Genomic DNA, 26,712 nt, shown 5'->3' on the forward strand with positions numbered 1-26,712 from the left:
TGAAGGAGAGAAGTAGAACTCAGGGCTCAGTGCACTGTTCTTGCTACTATAGTATTCTGGTTTGTGGAAAAAACAAACAAACAAATTTAAATCTTAATGTATAAGCCTTAGAAGTGACCTAAGGGCCAGCTAGGAGGCTCAGTGGATAGAGAACCAAGCCTTGAGATGGGAAGTCCTGGGTTCAAATGTGACCTCAGACAATTCCTAGATGTGTAACCCATGGCAAGTCACTTAACCCCCCTGGCCTACCCCAGCATTGGTGAAGGTTTTCTAGTTTGAGTTCCCAGAGGGCAAATTCAAGCTGTCTGTGAGCCCCTTGCATTTCCTGAGAGAGCAGAGGGAAGTAGTGCTTGCTTTGGGTGGCTGGACAGAGGGGCAGGGCATGGGAAAAATGTCCTTGGGTGCTGGGAAGAGGGAACAGAGCAGCTCCCCAAGTGCCAGCTGGGCACATGTGCCAATACTTCGTCATACTACTCATACCACTTTTCTGCCTTGGAACCAATATTTCTGATTCTAATACATTTGATTCTAAGAGAGGAGGTAAGGATTTTTTTTTTAAAACAAAGTCACCTGAGAGATGATTTGATCCTATCCCCATCCTTTTACAGAGGAAGGTCTTGAGAGAGGAATCATCTGTTTGGCAAGCTAGTTTTGGAGTCTAGATCTCCTGATTTATAATCCATTATTCATTCTTCTGTACCCTGTGGCCAACATAAGTGATCATATTGGATTTCTGAGCCCTCGGAGCACCCAAATGAGTCTTCCCACAAAGTCATGGGAGTTCAGAAACCAGGCAGTTTCCCCTTAGGATTGAAAGGGCCCGACCTTGTTGAGGTGAAGCAAAGAAATGGTGTGATGGGAGAACCGACCAGAGGCTCTGTATACAGCAAAACTGAATCAGAAGGACCAGTTCTCCCCTGCCTGCCCTACCGGAGCTGCTGGTCGCTCAGATTTGACAGCTAAGCTGCCTCAGTTGTGTTACGGTTGTTCATCAATTAGCCATTTGTTACTGTGACTGAATGTGTCCCAGCCAGCCCTTCCGCCAAGCCTGCGCATTCCGTGTGGTGGCCCCTCCTTCCCAGGATCGGCTTGCACAGAGGCGGCAGAACCCAAATCGCTTCTTCACAGGGGGATCCCTGCGCATTATGCCCACCCTAAGCACAGCCGCAGCTCCACTTACCAAGTTGGCAGCAAGATTTTTAAACAGGTGAATGGGACCGATGCAAGTGCCAAGGAGCTGTTTTCTTAGCACTTGAATCTGTGTGTTGATGGTAGACCGAGAGAACTTTCCCCCAGCTTCCTAGGCTTAGCCGCGCTAGCGTGAAGCCACAGCGCCACCTGGCGGCCAAAGTACTCACTGCGGACACTCCCCTCCTCTCTCCCTCCTCCTCCCGTTTTCTAGCTCATCAGATGGGTCGCTTCACCTGCCGTATTGAGTTATTGCTTTGCATACAGAACAAATCGCATTTGCTGGTTACCTCATAGCCTTGAACAAGAGCTGCTCTTGTGCTTTCGTGTCAGATGCCAGTAGCGACGTTACTGTTGGAAGGGAAAAGCAATTTGTTTGCCCAGCTTGAGAAGAATATGGGTTTTGCAACAGATTTATTGCCTCCCTTGCTTCAGGCTTTAAACAGCCATGTTTGTGTGTGTGTGTGTGTGTGTGTGTGTGTGTGTGTGTGTGTGTGTGTGTGTGTCTTTTACGATATTTTCCCAAATTGATCTTTTTTCCCTCTTCTCTTCTGAAAACGGAAGCTTCCCTTTGAAGATCTCTTTCTTCTTGATCAAAAGCATAGCGTTTTTTTTAATTTCTGTTTTTAAGGACAGGACCAAGCGTTGTCTGAATTCCCCTTTAAAAAAAAGTTTTATTGATGCCATTTGGTTTTTATACTATAGTCATTTTCCAATATATTCCTTTTTCCAGACACGAAATGGAAGGGCCCACCTCCCCCCTTGTAATCCAAACAGTTAAGGAAAACTGACATAGCAACTCTATCTGACATGGTAAATAATCTTTTAGAGCAGAATTGATTTTTTTTTTTTAAAACCCTTACCTTCTGTCTTAGAATCAATACTGTGGATTAGTTCTAAGGCAGAAGAGTGCTAAGGGCAAAGCAATGGGAGTCAAGTGTTTTGCCCAGGGTCATACAGCTAGGAAGTATCTAAAAGTCAAATTTGAACTCAGGACCCTCCCATCTTTGGGCCTGGCTCTCAATCCATGGAACCATCTAGCTGCCCTAGAATTGATTTCTTAATATTCAGGCATATAGAATACATATGGGGTATATGGGTGGGGGAGAAATGAAAATTATTTTTTCTATACACCTTTCCTGATTTAGAGCATTTACTTCTATTTGAGTCAGTAGTCCATTTATATATATTCTTTCTATAAGTTCAGACTTAATGAAATCGTTTTACTGTTTTTTAAAGAGGTATATGGCCCATCTGTCTTCCTTTCACTGTTTCTCAATAAATTAGCACTAAGACCTTCAGCATGTTCCTTAAGCTTTCTCAGCTTCCTCATCTTTAAAATAAGAAGGTTGGATTAGATCATTGAGGCCGAGGGCCAAATCCATGGCACAGCTTTATTTAAAAGTGTAAAAACCATTCTTAGCTTGGAGGGGCGGAGAAGTGTACAAGCATAGGGAGTAGTTGGCTGACCCTTGGATTGGATCAAATGATCTCAAAGGTTTTTTCTAGCTCTAATATTCTGTGAAACTATTAATTAGTGAATGAAAAAACATTTATTTGGGCTTACTATGTGCCAAGTATTGTGTTAAAGTGTTGGGAATATAAATAGAGGGGCAGCACAGTCTGTGCTCTCAAGGAGCAAGCAATAGGGCTTCAGGGTGTGTGGAAAGATGAAGCAGAAGATTATACAGTTAATTTGTTCATTAAAACCAGATGGCAAAGGTATAGCCTATAGATAATTTTATGGAAAAAAAGGGCAAAAATTTGATACCAGTGAAATTGGAAAGTTGTAAAACCTTCATGTTATCCTTAGCTCCCTTCAGTGAAGCTTGGACAATTTTGAAGCTAATTTACTTCAGCTGATGCCTTTTTCAAATCTTTTGCTTTGGTAGGAATGTTGTGATTTCTAGAAATTGGATTGGTGGCTCAGATAACTAGGTGGTAACTCATTTTAGTCCCTTATGACAAGTTGTAAGTGATCTAATATAAGATTTTTCACCTTAAGAATACTTTTAGGTTTTTCACTTGTTTGATATACTTAATGTTGTTAAGGTATAGAGCAAGTCCTCCTTTCAGCTTACGTGCATCTGTAATAGTTAAGTGGTTCCTATTTTTTAAAATTGAAGTTGGCTTGGATTTTAAAGGCTTTCTATCTGTTCTGAGTCATAAGAAGTCAATGATTTACTGGTGTTTCTCCAATGTCCTAATTATTAGCTGGAGTTTTGAAGTGAAATCTCCCTAGCTCTATTCTTTTGTTTTGATGACGAAGGAATTATTTCTTAAACCCTTACTTTCTGTCTTAGAATTGATGCTCAGTGTCAGTTTCAAAGCTGAAGAGCAGTAAAATGCTAGGCAACTGGGTTTAATTGACTTGCCCAGGGTCACACTGCTAGGTAGTATCTGTGGTAAAATTTGAACCCAGGACTTCCTCTCTCCAGGCCTGGCTCTCTACCAATCAGCCACCTAGCTACCCCCAAGGAATTGTTTTAATGTCTCCTTTATATTTGTAATGGTTGAACTTTCATTGTATGTGCTATTTTTGAAGCACTTTTGTTCTTCCACAAGTCTGTCAATTAAAAAGAAACCCCTCCTTTTTTTTTTCTTTCGAATTACCATTCCTTCCATTCCTCCCTGGAGAAATTGCTCTGGGTGGTTAACAAGGTTATTTGAGACCAGTTTGGGTATTGGGCATTTTGTCCTTATTCCTTAAGGAAGAAACCTTCCCTTTAAAACTGTCCCCAAAGGACTTCTCATCAGCATAATCCTGTAGTATCTATTTCTTGACATTCCCAGTTTGCAGCAAGAAATGGGCAGTCTGAAATTCCCATTGGATCTTATTTATCAAACTGTAGCTTAGGGAATCAGTTCTTCATAAAGTAGGGCTGGTGCTATACCATAGTGGAAGGTCTTAGTTCAAGGTGACTCTAGCTGGTCTTCTGTCCTTAATATATAAATTTCTGTTTTTAGAAACCATATTAGGTATGGTAGGTGGTAGAAGGTGGTGGTGCAGGTTCTGGGGATGGGAATGGTTGATGATGTCCTAATGATCTGTGAATTTTCATAAGTCTTACATGCTTTCTCCCCAAAATCAGTTTGAGCCATCAACGACCGACCCATAAACTAGGAAATTGTGACTATTTGAAATAAGAGCTTATTTTATTACTATCCACAGCCTTTGATACCCTTGTAGAAAGTATTGTGGGGTAGGTAAAAAACATTTGAAAACAACTTGTGTTTCATTGGAACAGGGGAAGGAAAGGACATTTATTCATTTTCTTGGTTTGCTTTTCAGCCTCTTTTTTTTTTTTTGTAAAAGCAGTTTGAATCAATAACACTGACTTTAAATTTGCCCATTATGTTGGAGACCTTAAAAATATTTTAATATTTAAAAATAGCTTTGAAGGATGAGGTTTTGTTCATGGCTAAGGATTTCATTAATCCACCTGCCCTCTAAAATGTATTAAATTTTGGATATTATTTACTGCTTATTAATGTTTATGATTGTGATAGCTGACCATGCTTTCTAAGTTTTGCAAATTTCTTTACCAAATAAATTATCTTAAGACAATTTCTTGGGGTAAGTACTGTAGATATACTATACCCATTTTATAGTTTGGCATTCTTAGTCTTAGAATCCATTATTGCATAGTTTTGCCTTATCTTAAACAGTGTGGGGCAGTAAAAAGAATATTGTATTTGGAATTAAGATCTGTGTTCCATCCTTTCCCCAACTGTTGATTATTAGGTGATCATGAGTGAGTCACTTTCCCTCTCTGAGGCTCAGAGTTTCATCAGTAAAATGAGTGGTTGGATGAAATGATCTCGAATGGCTCTCTCATCCTTTGTAGCTGAATTTACTGGATCTAACTGTTGACCCCACATTTTGGACTGTCTATGTAAACTTACTAGAAATCTACTTGTTCTGTCTACCTAGAATCATAGCTCATCTTCTTTTCTTTCAGACTAGAGCAGCCCTACTTCAGTGCGAATGCTCAGTTCTTCCAGGCTCTGAGTCATTGCTCTTCCCTTCAGCGCCTCTGTATCATCTCCCGAAGTGGTACTCTGCAGTCAGATGCTGTGATGTCATTCATGGGCAGCTGCCTTGGGCTCATCATGTGCCACATGTTTACAGGAGAGTCCCTCACCGCCTGCAAGAATCTTCAGCAGTCTATTGTTCGAAGGTGAGATGGGAGAAGCCCTGGAGTGGGACGGTTGTCAATGTGAAGCCATGTGCTTAGGCTGGGGATTTATGTCCTCCAGGGGTGTGTGAGCATTTAGGAAGCATGTGTCTAGAAAGAGTATTAATTAACTTTCTCAAGCTTTTTGACCAGCATAACAATTATACTTAGATAAAAAGAATCAGGTGGTGATTTAATACAAAGAACTTGTTCTTGGTATCATTTCAGTTGCACTTTATTTATCTGAAATTGTTGGTGAATGTAATGTCCCTTGTAAATGAATTTTCTAGGTAACAGAAGCTTATTCCCTTAAGTGGCAAATTAAAAAAAAATCACTTTTTAAAAAATTAAATCTTTTTCATATTACATATTTCCCTGTCCTTCAAAACAGATAGCCCAAACATGATTTAACCTTTTCTTGACTACTTATTTTAGTAGTCATCATTAAGAAAATTATTATACTACTTATTATTATAATTATTATAATTTATAATTATACTGTTGCCCTTAGAAGTTATCAAGGTGCATAACACCATTTGCCCCTACTGCCATGCTTCTTGGATTCTTATGTCTGCTTTTTATAGTTTTTATGACCTCTCCTCATTGTACCTGCTTCTTAGCTTTGGATTTATAGCTTCTAAAGTGTTCCACAAAAATACTACCCAGAAGCTTCATGGTGGGTAACCCTGGCTTCTTCAAGGGTATGCCAATGGAATGCAAGCTCTGGTGGGTTCTAGCATGCTGAGAATGCTTTGATTGTAGTCCCAGTGACAGACTGTGTCTGTAGACCAGCTTGACTAAATATGGAGAGCCTTCTCCCCAGAAGACTGGACATCTAAGTGATGAGTTATTTTGCCATGGCAACCCACGAAACAAAGAAAAATACAAAATGACTCTCAATTTTGTTTGGTCCCAGCCCCTTATACTCCTGAGAGTGACAGTATCAGAGTGGTCGAAAAGGATGCAAAGGTTGCTAAGAATTACATAGTTCTTAGATCATAATCTCACTGTTTGTAATCTAAATGAAAGATCCTTGTCCAATGACAAATGGCAGCTGTGCGAACTGGATTGTATCAATACTGACCTTCTCACTGTAAATGAAAGCAGAAGAAAGAAGGAAGTTGTAGATAACTGGAAGGATGGCTCCCAAACCCTCCTTAGAGAGGCCAAAAAAGGAATTTGCAAAGTTGATTTTATCATATGTCCAGAGGCAGCAAGAAACATAATTTAATGGGACACCTGGTCATCTTGCCTTGTAGTGCCTATGATGCGCATAACTGAAAAGACCACTTTGAAGATTCTTGCAGCTTTGTATGTCAACATCTCTTGCAGAGGATGAGGTAGAGAAATTCTATGTAAAGCTTAATTAAGACTTACCAAATTCAATCTGAATATACCCAGTGACTTCAATATACAGATAGGCATAATGGAGGACAGGGAAGAATATGTTGGAAAATTTATCTCGGGATCAAGAAATATGAGACCAAAGATTTGTAGATTGCCTGAAGCCTCATACCCCAATATCATGGGTATTTCAAGAAGATAGTTGGAAGACCCCAACAATGATGTTCATTGAATAACATTGCAAAAGATGAAATTGTCTGTTTTAACAGATAGAAAGCAACCAGTTACCATTTGGGGGATCATTTCTGAATCATCTGTCTCTGTCTAATTAGACCATCAGCTTGTTAGAGCAAAGAGCAGAATCAACACCCATTTACAAGAAAGATGAGAAGAAGAAATACGTGATTAAAGTAGCACCATTTTAACTTGATAAGCTTTTGACTTTACAATTATGGGAATTGCATAAAGGAGCAAACATGAACACAAACTATGACCATTTGCTGTGGAATTTTAATCTATGAAAAGCCATTGTCATAACAATAGATACAACCTCCGCAGGAGCAGGAATGATTTTCTTCTTGTCCCACCCTAGCACAGCGCTTGAAATACTTGTCAATTGAACAAAAAAACCCAAAAGGTCCTAGAAACTGCTTCTTGACTTGTAATCATTTTAGAAAAGAGAGAGAAGCAAATGCAAGTGCTGGTTTAGAATACAAATCCAGTTTCAAAAAGGAGGAGGATAGTGGATGATTATGAACACTATCACCTCATTAACCAGGGACAATAGGCTTGTCAGGAAACCTAGTTAAGTTAGACTATGCCAAAAAACTAGAAGGACAACAAATAGATAAAAAGTAGAAAAGATGTGTCAGGATATCAACAAAATAACAAATTATTTTTCTCATCATTTACTATGGAATCTCTACATTTGAACTTAATATTCATATCCCCTATGCCCTGAATGGAGAGGTAGAAATGCTACTAAAAAATTAAGAAAGAATAGCAGAGCAGACCAAGTGTACATTGGGGAGCCCCAGGCTAGAGGCCACAGTTTTGAGCAAATTGAGACATGAGTTCTCCCTATATCCACCAGAAGAGGACGAGATGCACAAAGATTCTGAAAAACACATGGGTTATTCCTTTAAAAGAAAAAAAAGGCATTATGAGGAAATCAGGAACTACTGATCTATGCATCTATGACCTTATCATCTCTTCTAAATTTTCACATGAATGAACTACATACATGTATTGAAAGCATTCTGAATTAAAATAAGAGAAGGGAGAAATTAGGCTTTTGCAAACAGTATTCTAAAGAAGACCGCATTCTTAGAGTTTAAAGTTGACTGAAAGGTACAGAGAACAGAAAATCTTTTCTTATGTTCATTGTTCAGCTATAAAAAAGCAATGGATATGGAAGAATCAAATTTAGCTTAAGAGTTGGCAAAGTTCATGAAGTTATTTTGTTTTCTTTTGGGTTATAGGTTGTATACTAAATGATTGAAAGTGATGGATAAGTGGAATAGGACTGTATTTGTACATATGAAGCTGTTCAGCTCTCCTGTCCTTTTGATTTGTCTGGGATTCTCTCGAATATTCCCCATGTTCTTCCTGGTTTTCAGGCCTCCTTTAGAAAGCTGCAGTTGTATTGGTGTTATTGCTTAGAGTCTTCCTGAGCTGTTGATTTCGCAATGTGCTTCACATTCTCTCTTCTACATTTCTATCCACCCTTCAGAATTGCCATAATTTTAACTGGTTTTCTGGTAGCCTATTTTAGTGCTTTATTTTACTTTTTTTAAACCCTTACCTTCTGTCTTAGAATCAGTACTGTGTATTGGTTCCAAAGCAGAAGAGAGGTAAAGGTCAGGCAATGGAGGTTAGGGGACTTGCTCAGAGTCACATAGCTCGGAAGTGACCGAGATCACATTGGAATCCAGGATCTCCAGTCTCTAGGCCTGGCTCTCAAACCATTGAGCCATCTTCCTGCCCTATTTTAGTGTTTTATTGATGCTCTCTTCTTTTTTTAATATCACTGTGATTTTCTTTCTCTACCCACACCAAATTTTACATGATTATTCATCTGTTAAATACCACATGTTGGTTTTTTTTTTTTAACCCTTACCTTCTGATATAGAATCAATACTAGGTATCAGTTCCAAACAAGAACATTAAGGGCTAAGCAACTAGGGTTAAGTGACTTGCTCCGGGTAACACAGTCAGGAAGTATCTGAGGTCAGATCTGAATCTAGGACCTTTCATTTCCAAGCCTGGCTTTCAGTCTGCTGAGCCACTTATTCCTCCCTCCCCACAAATGTTTTTTGTTTTTTTTTTTGGTGTAACATGAAGGAAAATCTAACATTTCATGATTGAATGCTGAGTTGTGTGGATGGCTTTTTGAAAACCTTTTGAGCAACTTTCAAAAGGATAATTTTCATTTAGAATTCTGGGCCTTGTTTCTTCAGTTTGCCATAATCCTATTAATCTAGTAGAACTTGTACTGATTAGTGAGACTCAGATTGTTCCATGGTTCTGGGTTATTCTTTCTGTTTGAGCTGACATCAGGATTAAGCCAGCCTCAGGATGCTGTGTAAAGCTGCTGCAGGATCCCTGGCTCTGATAAATATAAAGAGAGGGATCAGGCTCTGCTGCTTGGGCAGAGGATCCGGCAGAGCGTGTCTGTGACTGTGGGAGGGAGGCTTGGAGGCTGCCTTCCCCAGGCTTGGTGCCCGGTGCCCGGTGCCACTGCAGAGCAGGCAGGAGGGAAGAGATTCGCTCCTACTTGCTATGTTGTCAGGCGGAGGCCATTATCACTTCACAATGACTTCCTCCTGGGAATAGAACCCTCCCTTGGAACAAGTTTAATCAAGCAAAATAATTAACACGTAGGCCATGTCTGAAAATGTATGACTTTTTCCACACCTACCGTCCATTGCCTCTCTGCAGAGAGGTGGGAAGGATGCTTCCTCATCGGTCTACTCAAGTCATGATTGGGATAAGAGAATGTTTTTTCATGTCTCTGAAATTCTTAACTGTGAGAAGTCTGTTATGTCGATAAGCTGGGAATGTTAAATAAAAGTAGTCATTTTTGGTATTTCTGATTCTTCAGGTTCATACCAAAAATCCAAGAGGGAAAAAGAGAACTATTTAATCTGATGGAATACTCTAGATTTTAGAGTATTTGAATTATATTCCTTCTTTAATGGATTACTTATATTATCTTCCCTTAAAAATTGCAGATCAAGTATATCTGTTGTCCAAACTAATGAAGGAATTAAAAAAAAAACACAAACAAATCTTAGCATTCTGTGTTCGGAGGCAATTCTGGTGGGGAGGGAGAAGTCTAGGCCCCTTACCTTCCAATTTGTCTTCTGAAACCCAAAGATTTTTTTTATAAACCCTTCTGTCTTAGGACCACATGTATTGGTTCTAAGGCAAAAGAGTGGTAAAGGCTAGGCAAATGGGGTTAAGTGACTTATTCAGGATCATGCAGCTAGGATATGTTTGCGGGCAGATTTGAACCGAGAACCTTCTGCCTCTAAGTTTGGTTCTCTTATCCACTGAACCACCTAGCTGCCCCAAACCCAAAGATCTTTTAGTTGGACTGTTTTTCAGTATTTTTCATGGCTCTCTGCAATATCAATATTTGCTATTTCTCAGAGGCAGTCAATCTTCTCTATGGAGAAAACCCATGTTGATTTAGTTGGCCTCTTTTATTTTAAGTGTGTCTTCCCAAAGAATTTTTTTTTGGACTCAAGGGCTAGTTTCTTTCTCTTGAAAATTTTTTGGGGAACCAGTAGATATAAAATAATTCTGCTTTCTGTTGGAAATGGATCCCCCTTTCCTTTTCTTCTTTTTACATTTCTTAGGAATACTACTGTGTGAAAGGATACTTATTTTTTTTAAGAATATATTTGTGCCCGCTGTTCGCTTCCAGCCAGAAGCTCTAATCACTCTGTTGTAATAGAGTGGCCACCTTCATGATTTTGATATCCTAGAAGATTTTGATTTGAGGAGTTTCAGTAGGAGAGTAAATATCCAACAAGGAGTGGAGTTTTGGTTTTCTTATAACCATGTCGAATTCATGGGAAATGATACAGAAAAAGAATTTTAAACAGATTATTTTAGAAATGAAACATTTGAAATATCTTATGATACTAATATGACTCCTCCTGATATATGCATCATTGATTTGGATTCAAATGATGTCTCTAACCCTCCCCTCCTTCAGCTTTTCCTTTCCCCTCCATGCAAGAATACTGCAGGAATTCTCCTATTTTAGTATAAGCCCTTACTCACCTAGTTCTCTACTTTTCTGTTGATAATAAGACCACAGAGACTAGAAAGAGTTCATGGTTGTCCCAGTTGCTCTAAAAAACGATCACAAGGGCAGCCGGGGAAACCATTATACACAGTCCTATATATAGCCCCTTTAATACAGTTTCATTTGTTTCACCGTTGACTCTGTTGGGAATAATCCTAGTTAACATACTATAATTTTTGGATAGTGTCAAATGTGGGAATTCAATAAATGAAGAAATAATTGATAGTCACTATAAGAATTTATTAAGCTCAGATTTGTAGTAAGAAAAAAATCCTATTCACTGTAGGTTTTTATGAATAGCTTATTTGTGCTCCCCTAGTGCTCTCAACCTCTGTCAATCCTATTAGATCCAGGGGCATGAAAGAGGGTGAAGGTTTATTTCTAGGTACCAGAAATGAAAGAGAAGATAGTATGAAAGCTGTGATTTTTCCCAAACAATCTATTTCAGAGATGAGTCCTTCTCTAGTGTTAGCCTTATAGGAATTATTCTATACTTTCCCATCTCCACTTGGTTGTAAACAGAATTTCCATTTACTAGTTTTTGGCTTTGTTATTTGAAAGCTTGTTATGCTTGTATTGCCAGCAAGGCCGAAAGCAATATCTACCAGGTATCTTATCTGCAATTTTAGGGATTAGGTTTTTTCTACTCCTAAATAAGGAACTATCACATTAAAAACAGGCTATTTCTTTGATGTTTGTAAGGTTTATTAGGTATGTTGATACACAGCAATTTCAGCTATGGAAAAGACAATCCAAACCAGCAGTAAAAGGAGTTGTACAATTTGGAATTATGTAAAGAAAGTTACTCAGGCCCAGAGATGGGAGGTCCTGGTTAAAATGTGGCCTCAGACACTTCTTAGCTGTGTGACCCTGGGCAAGTCACTTAACCCCTGTTGCCTAGCCTTACCACTCTTATGCCTTAGAACCAACACAAAGTATTGATTTCAAGATGGAAGGTAAAGGTTTAAAAAAAGAAAAGAAAAGAAAGTTACTAAAATGACCCTCTCCTTTGAATCAAAGATTCTCCTGCTAGGCATAAGGTGCAGGGGAGTCACTGATAAAAAGAGAGAACCCATACATACCAATTACAGGGTGCCCCCAAAGTTTTAAACTACACTATTGCATCACTAAGCATGAAGAAGACTTGTGTGAACTGATGCAAATGAAGTAAGCAGAGCCAGGAAAGCAGTATTCAGAATGACTACAGCAATGTAAATGGAAAGAACAACCTCCACAAAATGACTGAAAGCAAATGCTGCAAAATTAGAGTCACCAAGTGTGGCCCCAAAGGGAGAAGCGAGCTCCTCTGCTTCTCCTTTGCAGAGTGGGGAGCTCCATGGGTTTTCAGATTTTTTCACTGGAGTCATTAGTTTCCCTGATTTTTTTTCTGTTAAAAAATAACCTTTGTTATATAAGATGATTCTCTTGGGAGGAGGAGTAGAAGGAGAAATTTAGGCAATGTAAAAACAACATATCAATATAATTTTGTTAAAAAACATAGAAAACACTGACTAAAACAATGCAAATAGAGCTACAATAAAGCAGTCAACTGAATGGAGTGGAAAGAAAGAAAAGAGAGTCATTGAGACAACTTTTTTTTTTTTTTTTTTTTTTTTTTAAATTCAGAGAAGAGAATAGAAAGAAGGCCAGAAAGAAGCACAGACAAGCAGGGCAGCTTTGAAAGCTACAAGTAGAACTTTACTATAGTCTTAAAAAGATAAACATGCTGTGTACATAATAGAGATCTCCAGATTTATGTACAGTCCTCTTTTCTTTTTTAACCCTTACCTCCTGTCTTGGAATCTATACTTTGTGTTGGTTCTAAGGCAGAAGAGTGATAAATGCTAGACAATGGGGTGGTGGTGGTGTTAAATGACTTGCCTAAGGTCACACAGCTCGGAAGTGTCTGGGATCAGATTGGAACTCAGGACCTCTTATATCCAGACCTGGCTCTCTAGCTCCCCACAATTCCTTTTTTAAATTCTAATAAGCACATGGAAATGCCCATTTCACTTTGTAGTTAAGTACAGAATAAACAAAATAAAACCGAATGCTGTGAAACTATAATGACCAAACTTGACCCCAAATACAAAATATGAGAAGAACCCTTCACCGTGTTTCTTTGCAGACAAAGGGAACCATGGGTAGAAGAATCTACATATAGCATTAAGCTTTTTGGTTATGTTGCTAGTTTTATGAAATTTTTTTCTTCTTTTAAAAATGTTTTATTATAAAGGATGACCCTTTGGGTGGTGAGAGGGAAAGATATTAGTGGTAAATGTTCAATAAAATTTTATTTTTTTAAGAAGAGTTACCTAAATGCCCTAATGTATTGCTACTTTGGGGAGTAGCCATCCCAACTGGGCCTTTTTTTTTTTTTTAAAATTCTTACCTTCCATCCTAGAATCAATACTATGTATTGGCTCCAAGGCAGAAGAGTGGTAAGGGCTAGGCAATGGGGGTGAAATGACTTGTCCAGGGTCACACAGCCAGGAAGTATCTGAGGCCAGCTGAGAATGCTGATGTTTTCCATTTTCTTTTTTGATTCCAGATGTGTGATTTCATTGGTGTAAGCAACCCCTAGAATGGAGAGTCCTTCCACTGATGCATATATTTCTCTAAAGTTCTTTTTTAGGAAGGTGAGGGGGAATACCTTTACTTACATAAAGGGAAAGTAAAAACTAAACCTAAAGACATAGGCCAGACAGTTTTGTTTTTATTGATAAACTAAACTGGCTGATTAAATCAGTATTTTTTTTCATCTTTTTCTTTTTTCGGGGTGGGAGGTGGGGTGAAGGGTAGGGGGAAGGTGGAATAATCAGGTAGAAGTGGGAAGGATCCAGACTGGTGATTTTATTGCTGAGTTCCTGTTTAGAAATTCCTTCAATCGATGTATCCTGGTAGTTCAAACTTTAACTTATAGTTTTTAAAGAGTTTCTCTGTAGAAATGCAGATGAAAACACATGGTTTATCACTTGTTTATTTGGGTATATGTTTTGGGGTTTTGGTTCTATAAGATTATAACCCAGACTGAATTGCTTGTCAGTTCTGGGAGGGGGGATGGAAGAAGGGAGGGAGACAATTTGGCTCATATAACTTTGGAAAACTTATGTGGAAATTTGCTATTTTAGTAAAAAAAATTTAAGCTTGATAAAATTCACTTGTGAATTTCCCCCCCCCCCCAAAGTTTCTCTGGAGCTCTGAGAGCTTCAATCTCCCCATTAGACCCAGCTACCATGTGTTCAGTGTAGGGCTTGAACCCAGATCTTCCTGACTCCCAGACCAAACCTCAGTCTACTATGCCATGCCACCTTTCCCTGCTTATGTTTGAAAATTCTGTATATATAATCAGTTTTTCTCTGGAGGTGGACATATACAAGTTGTTCTTCAAATGGTATTTCTGTGGCTTTATTTAATGTTCTCTTGGTTCTATTTGTTTCACTCTTCATAATTTCATATGGGTCTTTCCATGTTTTAAAAAAATTAACCTGCTCGTTATTTCTTACAGCCCAGTAGTATTTCATCACAATCATATGCCACAACTTGTTAAGCTATTCCCTAATTGATGGGCATCTACTTTCTACTTCTGGGCTACCCCCTTCCCCATGAATATCGTTATGCTTTAAAAGACTTGTTTTGTATACTTAAAACTCTGCCTGGAGTCGGTTGGACCTCTGTTCAAATCTGGTCCTCAGGTACTATCTAGCTGTGTAACCCTGGGCAAGTCACTTAACCCCAACACCTTAACTCTTACTTAGAATTTATATTAAGACAGAAAGGTTTAAAAAAACAACCAACTTCGTGGCAAAAGGATGATTTTCAGCTAACTTAATGTCCTTAAACTATTATGTCCCTTAAATATTGATATCTTCAGTAGCATTAAAAGGCTTAATCAAAGTTAAGTAGAAGAAAAATCAGCCTTTCAGAAACTGACCCTCTTAACATTTCTTTAAACAGGTTTTAACTTGCTTTTCCTAGATTTCTCCAGTAGATGGAGATGTGGTTTATGGTACCTAAAACATCACTAATGACCACTCAATGTTGAATAAATATTCAATATTTTATCTTCTCCTCCAGGCTTGTGTTATACAATAGGAATTATATGAAAAAGGAAAAAAAATGGATTTTGTTTTGTGTAACTTAGTGCAGTTCTTTTCTAGTACTTCCCCTTGAGAATTCAGAGAATTATCAAAATTAGTGTGAGGAAAGACCTGTTACTATAAGTCTTCCTTCTTGCCCATCTCCTAGGGCAAAGGCAGGATTATTTCTCTTGGTGTGCTCTGCAGTATTGTGTTAGAACTAGTCTGTTTTTCCATGACTCAGCTGATGGGCATCTACCACTTCCTTTGGGATGAGTGTCTCTGGTGTAAGAGATTTCAGTCTAAAAAGATTTTCCGCTTTACTAGTCAACGTTTTGTTTAATTTTTCTCTTAAAATAGCTTCATTAGGCAATTTTCATTTTTCTCTTTCATTTATACCATACCTTTCAAGCATTTTCTACTTTTTAGAAATTCTTTTTCCTATATCTTAATCTTATTTCAATATAAAAGTTTTTAGTCAATCTCCCCCCTCCCCCCAATTTCCTTAAGAGTTCTGCTGCGCACAACTGAATTGATATTTCCTTTATTTAAAAAATTTTTTTTGGTTTCTCGATTACTTTGACCATCCTACATGCCTTAGTCTAGATTTAGAGTTTTAGAAGAAATGTTATCTGAAAAAAGGTGAACTTCATTGTGAACTCTGGATTTTTCTGTTGCCTGCTTTAATTTTGCTTTTCTGACGAGACTGAGTCAGAAAGAACCCATACCGAAAGGAATCTTTTCCTCGTGCCCCACCAACTTTCTCACTTTGGAAAACAGTTTTCAACTCTGTGGTGATTTCACCCACCTTCCTCCCCCTCACTCCTTCAGGGTTAGCCCTACAACATCCAGGCCCAGTTGACTAGCCAGAGCAAGTTGTGGACTTGGCCCCTCATTGCAGAAAGCTTAATGCATCTTTGGATGGGGGTAGTGAATCATCCCAACAGCTTGTTCTAGTTTTCATTGTCTGTCTCATTTCCTGCCCCTCAAGAAACTCCTGAATCATCTTGTCACAGATTGAATTAATAATAAATGGCATCCTTGTTGGTTTGTATTACCTAAGAATGGGCTGGAGCGCTGGATGAGTTTTCCTCAAGTGGGTGTGGTAGTCTTATTTTGTCCACCATTCGCACCATCAGCTCTTGCCTTGGGCAAGGTGAAGGAAGGAAGCCAGAGAAAGCCATGCGGTGTGGCGCTGCACCAGGGAGTGATATTCTAGTACTTTGTTTTGGATCGGTGATCCACAGCGCCTACTTTTTGCCTGGCCTCATTCTAGAGAGTTATGTTGAAATCAGAAATTCTTTCTAATGGGACAAGGACTTCAATTTTTAAAAATCTTCCTCCTATGTACTTTCCCTTCTTTAAGTTTTCGTGACACTCCCCTTCCCTAGTTGTCCTCTGGCCTGTCTCATGTAAGTTCCTCTGCTGACTCATTATCCAGATTACACCCCCTAACTAGGGGTATTCCCTAGGCTTTTTATTTTCTCACTTGACACTGTTTAGAGTTTTTGGTAGCTTTGTCATCTTTCATGGGTTTAACTGTAATCTCCATGCTGATGACGATTTTGTATTCTCTACCTTTGTTTCTGTCTCTCCATCTCTGTATTTATCTAGCCTCAATTTCTCCCTTGAGTTTCTTTCATGTATCACCAATTACCTATTGGATGGTTAAAACTGAACATTACATAACACACATATAACCCAGTAGAATTGTGTGTCAGCTCTGGGAGAGGGGAGGGAGACAACATGAATCATGTAACTTTGGAAAACTTATATGTAGATTTATTATTGGAATAAAATAAAGATAAAATTAAAAAACAAACTGAACATCACAGAGATATCTTAAATTCAACATGTCCAAAATGCAACTCATTTTCTTTTCCCTCAAACACTCCCTTCTTTTAGTCGTCCTTATTTCTGTTGAAGGCACCGCTATTTTTCCAGCCTTCTAGACTCCTCACACTTCCTTACTCCATATGTAACTAATAAATTGCCAAATCTTGATATTTCAACCTTCATGATCTCTTGCCCCTGACCCCTTCTTTCTAGTCACACAGGTACAACCTTATTTCAGACCCTCATCATTTCTCACCTCATTATTGCAGTAGCCTCCCTGCCTAAGGTCTCAGCCTCTAGACAGTCCATCTTCATTGTGAAGGCTTTCCTGCCCACCCCAACCCCCAACTATTTGTGCTGTCCCACCCAAATTGACTTGTATTTAAGCACTTTGTACATATTTGTATTTATACTGTATATATTTCTGTGTGTGCTCTCCCCCAAGGGAAATTGAGCTCCTTGTATGTAGGGATTATTTCATCCTTTGTATTTATTCTTGAAAGCCTAGCACAGTTCCTGACACATAGTAGGCACTTAATGCATACTTGTTGATAATCGATTGAAGTTTCATTTTAAACTTTAGAACAGAACAATTTATTTTTTGTAATATACAAAGTGAAAGTGGTAGATATTTGAGTACATCTTGACATCTCAGTTCTTCTGGTTTCCCAAGGTGACTGATTGACAGTAACTTGAGTATTCCATTCGGTACAAATTTATTACATTATTTAATCACTCAGTTCTTTATTGAGAACAAAGCAAGCTATTTAGTGGTACAGTATCAAAGATATGTTAGTGTAGACACTTATATTATGTTGATCTGGGTCGTTATTGTTTTATAATGAAGGTCTTCCGTTCTTTGTCAACTGAATTCTTTTGGATAGTTTCTAAGAAGGACTTAATTTGCATTTGTTTTCATTTTTTATTATTTTATTTTATTTTATTTTTAAACCCTCACCTTCTGTCTTGGAGTCAATACTATGTATTGGCTCCAAGGCAGAAGAGTGGTGAGGGTAGGCAAAGGGGGTCAAGTGACTTTCCCAGAGTCACACAGCTAGGAAGTGTCTGAGGTCAGATTTGAACCTAGGACCTCCTGTCTCTAGGCCTGACTCTCAATCCAACAAGCTACCCAGCTTCCCCCTTTGCATTTATTTTTAGTTGCATTATAGTGAAACTTTTTTATGTTAGCCTAGGCCTTATGCTCTTTTGCATGATAGGTTTTAGCCACACTTCTCTTCTTTAAGTCCACTGATCATCGGAGGTTCTTCCATCCCATTTAACCCACCAATAAATGCATAAATTTGTTTTTAAAAGGTGTATTAGCTTAATTTGATCAAAGATATCATACTGCCTTTGAGACAAAGAATCAGATCTGTGAATAGTTGGGCATCAGCTCTACCTAAGCAGCTTCTAATCAGAGGACAAATTTTATATTATTATATAAAGTAAGATGACTTGAGCAGAACTGAAGCAGAACTGGGTAGAAACATCACTAGAAATAGCCCCTTTAAGTATGAAGGACTGATGATATGGAACCATCAAATGGTAACATGCTAAAAGCCACAAAGAACAAATTTCCTTATTTTTACTTAAGATCTCACTTCATCATAATTTTTGCATAGTTGTATCCTGGTTTTCTGGTGCTTCTATCAGCAGAGGCTAAGATGGTCAATCTTTTATATTTATAGAGATCAGAAACATCCCTTCCCAATGTTAACTATCATATAGATAGGATCTGGAAAGGAATTTTTTTTTTAACCCATACCTTCTGTCTTAGAATCAATGTTAAGTATTTGTTCCAAGGCAGAAAAGCAGTAAGGGCCACACATTTGGGGTTAAGTGACTTGTCCATAGTCATACAGCTAGAAATTATCTTTGGCTAGATTTGAACCCAGGACTTGGCTTTCTATGCAATGAGTCACCTAGCTGTCCAGAAATGTTTTTTTGAAAAGGTTTTCTGTTTCAAAGAGAAAGACTCTGAAAGAAAAAGCATTTGCATACTGCAATGCCTTTTTAAGAATTACATCCTAAAATTTCTAAACCATTGTATTTTTATCTGGAAATGGTTTTCTTGAATTTGCGAGCTTTGAGGATACTTTATATAGAGATTTGTAGACTTTCCACTGTATAGAATGCAGGGAATTCTTTTGGGAGGGGCATGAAAGAATAAGTTGTCTGTTGATTAATTTGGTTTGGACCTAGAGTTCCATCAGATGGAGTCCTTTGATTGTCACTTTGTTCCATGTGGAAATCTTCCTGTTTGTTTAGCTGTATTGGAATTTGCTTCTCAAAGGCCATTCCATGCCAGTAAGGAGTGGGGAAAAGTGAAGATAACTGAACAGAAGCACTAACTGAAGTTTCAGTGTGGTTCCAAAGTAGAAATTAAACATAATTGTGTAATTATTGCCGTAACTTCTTAATTTGCAGAAGATGTTGGAAAATAACTCCCTGATGTGCTCTGGCTTGTTCCTGGCAAATACCCTGGGATCAGTAAAGGGTGCTCTTGCATTAAGTCTTTTTGGCTCTTTTCTTCTAATTCCTAACTGTCCATCTGTAGCATAAGGGTAGGAGTAGATGGTATAGTAGTGTGGATGACTACCTAAGGTTGTGGTTTCTGAGCACCTTGTGTGAACACATTCTTGGGATTGTAGAAGTCTTATAAAATGGGATTTATACTTTTTTTTTTTTTAAACCCTTACCTTCTGTCTCGGAGTCAATACTGTGTATTGGCTCCAAGGCAGAAGAGTGGTAAGGGTAGGCAATGGGGGTTAAGTGACTTGTCCAGGGTCACACAGCTGAGAAGTGTCTGAGGCCAGATTTGAACCTAGGCCTGTGGGATTTATACTTTTGACTTTTGTTTAGTGTTTAAAAAATGTGAATGTCAGTAGAGTTCATGAATAAATTATTTTCTATCTGATTAATGTTAGAACTTTAGAATTGTAAGTTTTGAATGGATATTTAAAATTAAATATATTTTATAGATTTTAGGCATTTCTTCACTTGTGTGTTTCACCACATTTATCAGTTAAGCATTTTGTCACCCATCTTGAATACCATTTCATGTCTATAACTTATGTATCTCAGGTAACCACATGTTTAGTAAGTTATTTAGCATTCCTGGCCTCAATTTCCTCGTCAGTAATATGGGAAGAAGAGAGAAAGAACTGACATAGTTTTAGATATACATTTAAAAAAAATTAAATGATGTTTCTCTACTGTGGGTTAGGAAGGGAGATTCCTGGAAACTTTAATGTAACAAACAAAAAACTTAATTATTGTTTTTGAAAAGTAGTTGTTTACCAAGGCCCCTTCCAGCTTTAAAACTGTGATTCCAGATAACATTTTAAAAAACCATTGGTAGCTTGATACTATCTAAATTTCTTCTTCTCTGTGCTCTTTCTTCATCCTGCTTTTTTTTTTACTTCTTTGATCTTTTTGCTGAGGCTTAAAATTTAACTATTACATCTTGAAGAGCTTCTGATGTACATCATTAATAATTAGGAAATTAATTTTAAAAATGAATTAATAAAATGGAAGCAAAATCAGTTTTCCCTTTGGAGTTTCAATAAAACACACCCATAAACCTATATTATATAGTATGTGTTATTGAAATTTGGCATTATCAAGAAAACCAAAATGATCAGATTTTAGTTTTTAGGAAATTTTGTCTTTAGTGGCCATGAGGTAAATTTGGCATCAGACTATGGTGTCATTGATGGTGAAAAAATAGAATTTTCTCACTGGGTTCAGTTAGTTTGGAAGCAACTTGAGGTGTCTTGATAATAGCTGATCTTAATTGATCAGAGGGCAAAATAATTTTACTTAGAAAATATTTTATTATTAATGCAATTCTGGCTGACAGAAAAAAATTAAGATCTCAGGGACTCTAACTTAATAGTCATGGTTATATCTGATGTGAGTATCAAAATTTTTCAAGTTGCTGACCTTGACTCTGGTTGATTCCTTATGTATGTCGTTAGTTGATTAATAGTCTGAGAATTCTTTTGCTCTTGATTTTAGCTAGTCCTTTGAGAGTGAACTAGTGTTGCTCAGCATTAAGATTCCAAAGGGATCTTTGGCTTGGATGGCACAAGGGAAATGATCTACTTTCTTAAGGTTGCAAAGCTGATTTTGTGCCCTTGTGCCTATATACTTCCCCTTTCTTAAGAGCCCCTATGAAGTATTGGTTCCTATAAATAGAATTCTGTCTTCTGGAGGGAATTACCTTGGGAATAATTTCATCAGCACATTTAAGACAGGCAGAAGACAGAGTGGAAATGATCTCTAAGGACAGGCAGAAGGAAAGGTAGAATCTTAAAAGTTGTCCATTTCTTTTTGGTCTAGAAACATAAACAGTGATGGGGGTGGGGAGAATGTATAAAATCAGTGGGGAAAGGGGAATGTTGAGTGATGCATTGGTATTCGGGGTACATGTAAGTGAAGCTAGAGGTGACCAGGGTATATTACCTGATATATTCTGCATCATTGGCTAGAAAAAGATCAACATAGTGCATTCATGTTATGAATTTAAGGCATCTTACCCACCACTATATCCAAATATACTCAGTAATTTTTGTTGTGTGGTTTTTTTTCCCATTGTATAGGTTTTAATAAGCCTGCTATGGATAGTGCTTCCCCTATTAAGCAGGTGTTGTCTGTAGTCCTTGCTCATTCAGAAAGTAAAAGAGGGGTGTGTGTGTGTGTGTGTGTGTGTGTGTGTGTGTGTGTGTGTGTGTGTTTTATGGTTGCATCTGTTGTGCTTTTTAGGGTTGGCATCTGTCTTTGATGCTGAGCCATATACTAGTTCAAGTACAGTTATAGCTCGGAGACATCACTTTTTCCATTCTTCAAAAACAGAGCTACTGCATTAAGACCAAAAGAATTGGGGAACAAAAATGGAAATTTGAGAACATTGAGCTGCTAAAGAAGAAGAGACTAGGAAAATGAGGTCTTCTCAAATTCCCCACCTCTTGGTAAAACCTTACTGTTATCTGTGGATTGTAATTAACCACTCTCTACTGCTTCTCTCCTGTAGGCTTAATATCTTGCCAAGTCATTAGGATATAAATCTTTATAATTACATAGAAAATGAGGAAATTTGGCATTATTAATCAGCCTTCTAAGAGGAGATGTACAAATTCTGGAAATTTGGAAATCAAAGAAGTTGTGTGTGTGTGTGTGTGTGTGTGTGTGTGTGTGTGTGTGTGTGTGATGTGATAAGAGAGGTGGGATGGGGACTTTTTTTAAAAGCTGAAAGATACATGAGATTTAATTTTTACATGGCCTTTTCTAGTTTTAAGGTAATATTAATCATAGAAAAATATAGTCTAGTAGATTTAGAACAGGGAGATAACCTCAGAGGCCATCTAGTCCAACTACTTCATTTTACAGATGAGAAAACTGAAGTCCAAAGAAATGAAGTGACTTACCTAAAGTCATACTTGTCCTACATGGCAGAACTGTTATTGAATTTAGGTCCTCTTATTTCAAATCAAAAGATTTTTTTTCCCATTACACCATTAACTCATGGAAGATAAACATATATAACTTGACTTATACAATTATTATGGTTGATGTGTTTATTCTAAAAGTAAGGCTTTTTCAGATAATTACAAAGTACTTAATGAATTTTGGCTATATATCCAGCTGCTAAGGAATTTTCTACCTTTTATCTATTTTTGTCAGTTTAAGACTAACCAGGAAAAACTTGAACGGAATAAACCATTAATATAAAGAGGCTTATGTTATCTTGGACAGACATTCAACAAATATTTAATTAAATGACTAAGAATAAAAAAACAAAGGTTTTACTATATGGGATATTGCTTAATTAGCCTTGTTTTCAAAGCTATCTCTTAATAGTACATTCTGCTCTGTTGATTTTTTTTTTTGGGTCATCTTCATTGGCTCATGAAAAGTGAAAGTTTACTTGTATTGAAACAGATTTGTAATTTATCATATAACTTCCTTAAAATATTAGAGGTGATGATGATGGCATTTGTGGAAGATAAGAAATATGAGGAAATACATACTTGCTTGTCAGAATTCTCGTTCTGCATTTTATGACAAAAGATATGAAGATATTTCATATTCCACAACATTTTAGAATACCTTTCCAATATCAAGTCCCCCACAAGCTATTTGTTTTGTGGTTGAGACAAATGAAGCAGCAGCCTTCCACTTTAAGTTTCTGCCTTTGAGTCTTAGATCGATGAGATTTGCAGCAGCATGAATTGACTGCTGAAAACATCCTTTCTTAGTAGTCTTCCACCTTATTCTCTTCTCTGCTTTTAAGTAGAACTACTCTTTGATTATTGAAAATATTAGATTTCTCCTATAAAAGAGCCCCGATTCTAAGACAGTGATTGCTGAAGAAATCAACTTTAAAATGTTTAAGTTGATAATTAATTTTAGAATCAATCTTTAGATGAATCCAGAAGATCTCTTCAAGTAGAGTTATCTCTATTCTCCTGGGTTCTTTCAGGACCAGAGCTATTTCTGTTTCCCAAATAATTTCTTTATTCTAAAAATATGTATTTTTATTTATTTCATTAAATATTTCATATTTTTTGAGTTCCAAATTCTTTCCCTCCCTCCACTTGAGAAAGCAAGCAGTTTGATATTGATTATACAAGTGAAGTCATGCAAAGCATATTTCTGTATTAGCCATGCTGAACAACTGCTGAAAAAAATCTTTTTTCAAAGAATGTTACTGCTCCATTCCAGAGAGCTGTATTTCAGACTGTCATTATTTTATTCTTTACATATTTTCTTCTTGCTTCTTAGAAACCGCAGCTATTGCATATGAAAAGCTTTTCCATATTTTATAAACTTAGTTGGTGGTTCTTTACTTCTTGTGGGAAGTATTCAATTAATCTCCCCCCTCCCAGTTTTTGAGGAGTAAAGAATTTAGGGAGGGAAAATCCAAAATATTTTTTTCCCTATACATTAAAAACATTTTTTTTAGGTAACCATTTTTCTGCTGCTAAGTCAATCAATTTGATTTACATTCTAGTATATTTCCGTTTGCCCTTTTTAAGGGTTTTTCCTAGGCATTAGAACTAGAGATCATTGAATGCAGTGTGAGGGTGGTCAGTGAGGGAATAGAGAAGTGACTTGTCTGAAGTACCATATTTAGTTAGTGAGAGCCAGGACTTCTCTCAAGTCTTTTATATACCTTCTATTATACCACCTGCTGCACATGGAAAAACCTGGAACCTTTCTTAAAAGATTAATATATCATGATATGAATTTCTTAAAATAAAAATAAAAACAAAATCAGAGCTTAGGTATAGTTTTCCTTCTTTTAGTTTCACCCCTTAACTATGTACTGTTATGACAGTTGTTAGTAATTGAGCCCAGTGTAGGTCATGCATCTGGCAACTGTTCACATCACTCTTCTCACCCAGAAACCTAGACAGCTTCTTATCCAGTATTGTTGAGATGACAATAGAGGTGGGTGGGTGGAGTGATAACTCCTGGCAGCACCAGAGCTTCTTCATTTTTTTTCTTGGCTTTTCTCTTTAAATCATAGTCATTTAAATTGACAACAAACAAACCCATCCCATCTATCCCTCCAGTTGAACCATTCCTTATGACAAAGAAAATATTTAAGCAAAAGCATCTGCTCTGGTGACCACATCTGACAATATAGACCATTTGCTTCCTTGCCTCTGTAAGGAAAAGGTGTGTTTCATTATTAGATTACCAGTTTTTCTGGGACCTCCAATTGATTTTCAGGCAGAGTTTTGACTTCCCTTTCATTTACTTGGTTGTAATCATGGTACATATTATTTTCTTGGTTCTGCTTATTTTCACTCTACATCAGATTGTGCAACTTTTCCTATGTTTTTCTGAACTTCTTTTTCTTAGTTTCCTACTTAATTCATATTTCATATAACGTTCATGTTTCAGCCCATTAATATGCCACAGTTCATTAAGCCATCCCAAACACAGTTTTTTCCAGCTCTTTGTTATCTAAAGGAGTGCGGTTAACAAATATTTTGTTATCTCTTGGCCTTGTGTCTCTTACTTGGACTTCCCTGTGGTATGTCCTTAATAGAGGGATCACTGACAAAAGGTGGGGGCAGTCTAGTCCTTTTCCTTGCATACTTCCACACTGAAATCCAGACAGTTAGATTCTTCCCACAGTCTCTCTGACTTTGTCCATATTATTTTTTTTTGTTGTGTGATCACATACTTTGCATGGTGTGAGGTGAAACCTCAGAATTGTTTACATTTTCATTTTTCTCACTATGAATGGTTTGGAACACTTGGAATTTTCATGCCACTTGTCATTTGTAATTCTTCTTTTGCCTATTACCTCTTTGTAGTTGACATTCAGAATCTCCTGAAACAACATCTTGTAAAACTTTGCCTGTTTGAATCTCTAGGAAAATGAAAAGATATGTCACGCTTTTTTCCTTTTTTATTGATAACGTTTTGTTTTTGTATCACAATTATTTCCTTTCCCCTCCCCAGAAAGTTATCCCTTCTTTGCAAGATTGAAAAAAGAAAGTGAGGGAAAAATGCAAGTCAGTGAAATTCATCATTTTGACAGTCTGACATTATATTCTTTATTGCACATCTAGTGTCCCTCATGTGGGATTCAGTTAAAAAAACTTTTTTTGAATATATACCTTTATAAAACTTCCCTGCCTTCTTTTTTATTCATTCATTCATCCATTCATTTAATTTTTTCCTCTGCCTTCTTAAACCAACTGTAGTTTAACTTTTTCTTAATTACTTTGTGTCATTAATCTGATTACCTTTGGTAGCAGAGATGAAGATAGTGGTGGCTTCACTGTTTATTGTGCCAGGGCTTTCTCTTAAATGGCCAGACTTGGGTGCTTTTTGGAGTTCTTGTGTCTGCTTTTTATAGTTTTTCTGTCACTTCTTGTTTTTTGCCTTTGTTCATGTCTCTTCTGGTAGCTCCTCTCACCATTTCTTATTGTGTCTAATCTGCTGTGAATTTAGAAAGTAGATTACCAAACATGAAAGAATTGTTTGTAAGAAAAAAAACAAACAAACAGGCTTTGAATAAAGACTTGAAATTTTCTGTTACGTGATCTTGATTATATATGTGACTTTATAATATCTTTTGGCCACTTAAAGATCTTATTTTCTTTTCTGGTTTTCATCTATGCTTTAGATAGGTGAGGTTGCTTAAATATCTGGATAGTTGGGGGCGGGGGGAGGTAACTATAACACAGTATTATAAAAATGAAGTTCAAGTTTTATTCATTGTTGTGTTTTGCTATATCCATTTGTGAAAGCTAAATAGTCTGGCCAAGGTCTCATTAGCACTGTTTGATAATATATTTTGAAGTGGGTTTTGCTGGAGGTAGATTACCATTTGAAAAGACTTTTCATTTTGACTAGATTACATAAAAGTGCACTGGACTGTCTTTGGTTTGACTTTTGTTCTCATTTTGAAATCCTAGAGCAGAGGCTGTTAAGAGAGAGCCAGCTCTAGAATTATGGAGAGCCCTCCTTGACATTTTGTTGTATTTCCAATACTGGCTGTCCTTGGTCAAGGAAGTAATATCATAGGGTCAGAGTTTCATTGACTATATTATTTTAGTTCATTTTGAGCCTAGTCTGTCCACTCATCGTGGAACAAATGAATGATGTTTTCTTTCTTCAGAGTGCCTTTCCTAGTTCCCTTCCCCCACATCCTCCATTTTCCTTTCCTTTCCTTTCCTTTCCTTTCCTTTCCTTTCCTTTCCTTTCCTTTCCTTTCCTTTCCTTTCCTTTCCTTTCCTTTCCT

At 37.3% G+C, this 26,712-nt stretch overlaps 1 protein-coding gene across 1 annotated transcript in view; it reads left to right on the forward strand.

The window, feature by feature from the left end:
• The window catches only part of FBXL18 (F-box and leucine rich repeat protein 18), a 43,520-nt gene that overhangs the window by 14,877 nt on the left and 1,931 nt on the right, over positions 1-26,712 (forward strand). Inside the window, exon 3 of the mRNA XM_044657415.1 lies at positions 5,151-5,369. Coding sequence (XP_044513350.1) covers positions 5,151-5,369 — 219 coding nt within the window. The remainder of the gene's footprint in view (positions 1-5,150; positions 5,370-26,712) is intronic.

This window comes from Gracilinanus agilis, chromosome 1 (assembly GCF_016433145.1).
Source record: "Gracilinanus agilis isolate LMUSP501 chromosome 1, AgileGrace, whole genome shotgun sequence".
In the NCBI taxonomy this organism is placed as follows: Eukaryota; Metazoa; Chordata; class Mammalia; order Didelphimorphia; family Didelphidae; genus Gracilinanus; species Gracilinanus agilis.